Source organism: the organism of the source record quoted next, unplaced genomic scaffold (assembly GCF_019419815.1).
Source record: "Pyrus x bretschneideri cultivar Hongxiangsu unplaced genomic scaffold, Pyrus_bretschneideri_v1 Contig24, whole genome shotgun sequence".
In the NCBI taxonomy this organism is placed as follows: domain Eukaryota; kingdom Viridiplantae; phylum Streptophyta; class Magnoliopsida; order Rosales; family Rosaceae; genus Pyrus; species Pyrus x bretschneideri.
The window spans coordinates 3,122,799-3,128,437 of NW_025999546.1; the positions used below are offsets into that span (position 1 = coordinate 3,122,799).

General features: G+C 36.7%; 1 protein-coding gene across 1 annotated transcript; it reads right to left on the minus strand.

The window, feature by feature from the left end:
- Positions 1–394: 394 nt before the first annotated feature.
- LOC125478360 (inactive protein kinase SELMODRAFT_444075-like) lies at positions 395–5,339 on the minus strand. Its single transcript, XM_048586506.1, has 9 exons — positions 5,165–5,339; positions 4,824–4,966; positions 4,558–4,655; positions 3,805–4,038; positions 2,950–3,638; positions 2,678–2,826; positions 2,231–2,455; positions 1,898–2,047; positions 395–947 (listed from the first exon to the last, which is right to left on the minus strand). The coding sequence occupies exons 1-9, from the start codon at positions 5,337–5,339 to the stop codon at positions 690–692; spliced, it is 2,121 nt and encodes a 706-aa protein (XP_048442463.1). The 3' UTR covers positions 395–689.
- Positions 5,340–5,639: the final 300 nt, after the last annotated feature.

Sequence of the window (5,639 nt, forward strand, 5' to 3'; positions counted from 1 at the left end):
GGTTTCTAAGTTTGTCCCACATCAATCATTTTGGTCATTCCATGAAAAATCTCCGTTAAATAAGGATAAAATAACAAAAATACCCTCAATTTTTGTTATATCATTCGGGCCCATTGTTTACTAAATTGAGGGTATTTTGTCACTTTGGTTTTTATTTAACAAAGATTTTTTATGGAAGAACCAAAACAATTGATGATGGACAAACTCGGAGACCACTTTTATCAATTTCAAATTTCAGGAATCAGAGTAAAAATTTATACCAATCTCATGGACTATTTCGGATAAAAAGTTATATATGGTTTGAACTAAAAAATAACAAATGTCATGGAAAAATAAATATGGATATCCAAATGTCAAACTTAATATAGTCATACAAAATTAGAACGTTCCGGCCTTTGCAGAGAAGAGGTACCACCACAGTACGTACAATCCAAAAAGTTCGATTAACTTTCCTCATGTGGAGATTGGTAATATCACCCTTAAAAGTACTCCACCACTCTTGTTTACAAAATAAAAAGTTCAAAAAGATGTGGAACGTTTCCGCACCCTTGTTTTCTCAACATGCACACTGAAATATCTTAATTACATAAAAGATAATTACGAGATAATGAGAAATTATGTGTGTGCCGAAATCATTTCTCGGGAAGAGTACTCACCATTATTATTATTCCGAGAATTGTCTCTCGTCTTCAGTACTCAGAACTAGTACCCGAGGGGGAATTCTCAGAGACAGTGAAAGAGCTAGACCCTTCTGTTTCTGAAGAAATAGTAGAGGTGGGATGTTGCATGTAGTCTACGGTAGGAGTAATTTCTATGCTAATATAATCAGTAGCATGCGATTCAGAAGATCCTGGAATGCTTCCAGCTGACTCAGATTGTGCTGGTGAGAAGTCTCCAATGCTACGAACTGGGTTAGCATCATTCAAGCAATTCAAAGCATTCACCACCTGCCATCGTATCAGAAACACAAGCCAAACCCATCAGTTTTCTTTTGCTCCAGGTAGCTTCCTATAAAAAGTTACAAATAACGTGTACAATTGATATGGTTGATGAGCAAATTAGAGTACTACAAGTCTCGTTCGGTGTCTAGGATTGGATTGGAATAGATAACCACTAAATTTCAAAGCGTACTAAAGGTAGAAGTGAATGATTTTTTTATTTGGACGGATTAGAAGAGGATTAGACATAAGGAAGTTGTCTCTTCTAATCCTACCATTTTAGGTAATGGATAAGTTTTATTCATGAGTAATCCATTTGATACCTTTTAGTTGGACATAATTTTTCACATTTTCATTTTTTTTAGACAAATGATAGCATTAGTGAGTTAATTTTTTAAATGTTAGTGGAGAGGGTGCATAAGCATTATTGTTTTTCACCACTGTGATAAAGCGTCAACTGCTTGATTCTTCCTTCAAACGTACTGTTAGAAGAATCATCATCTACGGATCCTTCTCCTTTATTTATGTTTCCTTGTACTATAGGTCAACTCAATTGTAACTATATTTTAGATTCCTACCACGTATGGGTTAGGTCATCCCTTTGTTTAAGGAATAATATTTCTATACGTACCTTAAGTTAGTGATATATCCATTCCAATCCAATCCTACATTCCAAACGAGACCATAATGACAAACAGACATGCCTCAGATTTTGGATATCAATTGATGGGTTAGTACTTTCTTGTTTATTTTGTTGTACAAAATGTTATTCAGACACATAAAACTAACTATATTCTTGGTATCCATTATTTGATACTTATCTTTATTCTTGTTCCACTATTCATCTACAGGCATCCAACCTGTGTCCTAGTTTGAAGCTTTATGTTCCAGTTGTTGTGTTGAAGGACTAGATTATGCAGACATATAGAAATTATCAGTCTACTATCAGGTGGACTTACATTATCCATGGTTAATCTCTTGTGTGGATCCCTGCTGAGACATTTTTCGGCTACCCGAACCATCCAATAGAGCTGGTGAACATCATGGCAATCTGCATTTTTTGGATCGATTAAATCTGGGTAGTTCCTTTCTTTTAAAAGTGGTCTTGCCTGGCACGAAAGTTACAGAATTGTTAGTTCAAAATAATGAATGGAATGTGAAGTGACATACTAGAAGGCTGCTCCTTTTCTGAGTAATCTGTTTGTCATTAGTAATTAATGTTTCCTTGTGTAACAAGTCATGAACAGTGGGGAGTATATTTTTAGATTTATTTATGGTATGGAAGCTCTTACCCATCCCACAAGACTTTTTCCTTCAAGCGTCTTGTCAGTAGGCCTCAGTCCTGTGATAAGCTGTAATAGAATGACCCCGAAAGCATAAACATCTGTCTTAGTTGACACTTTCCCATTTTCCGCATATTCTGGGGCCAAATATCCCAGAGTTCCGACAACTCTTGTTGTATCTGATGATCGATCAGAGTCTTCGTGTTGAGTTCTTGCAAGACCAAAATCTCCTAGCTGATGCATAGAACATGTTAGATGAAGCATGAATGTGGTTACTATGGTTAAACCATGAGGTTGAACTTAAGAGTATTGAAAAATTGGTTATCCAGTCTAGTAACTGTGGCAAGAAGAACGCTTGATGTTTCAGTTATTGGATTCGAGTCACATAATAACAGTGATGTTATAGGATCATAAAGCTGATATTAATAGCAGACACATTGGGTTTAATAAACTTACCAGAGATTCATAATCGTGTGTCACGAGGATGTTGTTCGGTCTCACATCTCTGTGGATGATGTTGTTTTGATGTAGGTATAGTAGGCCTTTGGCAGCTCCAGTAGCAATTTTTATCTTCTTATCCCAACTGAGAGGTCTTTGATTGTGTACTGCATGATTTTAGAAAAAATGTTATGCAGCGTTTAGGGGTTAGACCTCTCAATCCTGAAATATTAAGGAAAACACTTGATTTTTCCAAATTACGGGTTCTTCTAGGCTTGTTCACAACTTACTCGATAGATGTTTATCCAATGAACCATTGCAAACATATTCGTAAACAAGCAGCCTCTTGCTTCCTTCTGAGCATGATCCTAACAGCATTACCAAATTCTCATGTCTTGCCTTGCTGAGTACATGAACTTCAGACTCAAATTCTTTTTCTCCTTGGCAGCTTGCATTCTTATGTTGCTTAACAGCAATCTTCAGCCCATTAAGTTCTCCTCTGTAGACGGAACCAAATCCACCTTCAGACAAGTAGTTCTTGTCGGAAAATCCATCCGTAGCAGCTACGAGATCTGCATAGGTAAAGTCTCTCTTCCATCCAATCGTTGGCCGTTTATTCTTGCAAACTGTGCATACTGAATTTTTGAATTCTTCATCTATTCGACATTCTCCTATCCAATCGTCCTTGTAGCCACGCCGTTTCTGTTCATCGGGACTCCCACCATTATGTATTTCCTTTTGATCCCTTGCTTGAATCTCTGGAATTGGAAATGAGGACTGCTCTCCTGCTTTCCCTCTTTCAGCATTTGTCGCGTTTTCTTCCTCACCATAATTACGGGCAAAACCAGGATTAAATAGGTCAGTATTCCCCAGAGTTGAACTTGACATTCTACTTGCTAGCTGCAGATCACTTGATGATGTAGATTTGCTACAGCTAGACCTTGAGTGTCCACGACCATCTTGTTCTTTTCCAAAACTGCTCGCACGAGGACTTGGAGATTCTGAAACAAAGTGCACTCTTAGTCAAGTTCTTGCATTTGGTACCGACCATAAGAAATGTGGAGTTATGTGTGATAATATAGTGAAAATCTCTTTTGATTGTAAATTTAATCCATGAACTTGGAACTCCGAGTCCCAGATCATACGAGCTGTGATTATATTTCTTACTTTTAGGAGAGAGTTCTTCCTCTGGGCTTCCTGGTATCATTTCATCATATCTTACATGGGAGCTTTTACTGCGTTTTTTGGTGACTGGTTTGTTGATGATCCCCCCAATTTCTTTTGGCCCTCGCAATTTTTCAACACAATTGTTACGTTTCATCCTCGATATGCCACATGGCAACTTCTCCATGAAGAATTGCTTGTCTTTCTTCATCTGCCTGCATCATCAGATCAGAAACAAGCTTTCAAAGGTTGGTGCCTCTATGTCCTCTTACATTTTATTGTTTCCAAATCGCAGTTTGTTTCAATAACAAATATAATTTAACTTAACATGTTTCAGAAATTTAACAGTTTTAAGCAGGAAGTAGGAAGCTTCATTGGTAGTAAAATGATTTTTCACATCATCTAGCTTGAAAATACACAATTTAATTAATAATATTATGGCTTCAGAATTCAGATTTCAGACTGCACCATAACTATGTTCTCTTGAATTTAAAACCATAACTATTAACAAAGCTTCAATCATTCTTCGAATGATTGACTATTTGACATCACAAATTCATCAATTCAATTAATACATAAGCTTTTGATATTTCGGATACATTTTAGCTTATTAACAATTTATTGTCTGTTTTTATTTATTACTCAAAATGAAGGGTGCACTTGTGAAACAAGGTTGGATGGGTACGGCATGAAGCAGAACAATTTCAAATTCTCCAAGTCTATTAATGACTGACCTATCGAGAATCACCCATGTTGCTCCCAATCTTATCGCAGCCGCTGCAGCAACCATCTTCTGAGAGGGACCACCAACCACCTTCATGTTGAACTCAACCTGAGAAATGTCATCCAAAAAGTGATCCATTTGATTAAAAAAAAAAATTCCAAGCGGAAGATGCAATATTGGTATGATACATGGTATAGAATAGTGATCTATATATCTTTAACAAACAGCAGGTGATCTCCACGTTGTAAGAAATGGTGGCCGGAAGTCTTATCTGACCTTCACTCTTTTACACATCGTAGAAATCATAGTGATCTCCTCTTTGGTACGATACTCCTCCGTTTTCCTCACAAGCTCTTCTTCTATGACTTTCTGGTTGGTTCCAATAAATGAACTCGAGTCCATCTTGGTTCTGTATCCCACTGAGAAAGAGGACAGAGAAGGTGGGAAAATGGGGTATTGGGGGAAATAAAAAAATTAGCAAAACCTGTTCTGTGTGATAGAATCATAGAATAGAACTAACATTTTTTTTTCATCATATTAATTGGTGATTTTGTTTGTCATACTTTCGGACTTTTTTTTCTTCGTTCTATTAGGAAAACAAAAGCAAAAATTCTTACACAGTCTCCCAGCTAACGTACTAGGGTTATTAACCTGGTGAAGAACCAAAAGAAGTACAAGTTCATCCCCAGGCTTAAGGGAAAAGCTTTGCAGGACCCATTCGATTGAGCTCGAACTAACAATGTCTTTGGATGCATCCTGGATCACCACTACTTTCTGAACTTCCGCTGCCATAATTTTTTTTCTGAAACTCGAAGTAGTTCTCCTAATGAATTTTCAAAACAACGATACAGTATAGAAGAGAAGATTGACAAAGTGAAAGTATTACGGTACGTATGCTGAACTGGTTCCCAAATTAATGCTTAGTTTTATGTTGCATGTAGACTTCTCCTATGTACATTATGTGTAATATGAATATATGTGTGTGTGTGTGTGTGTGTGTGTGTGTAAATATACTTATATCAGGAAAGAAACTAACACAAATATGTTTGCTTGATGATTAATAGTTGCAACTGTAATATAGCAGTTGCTAGG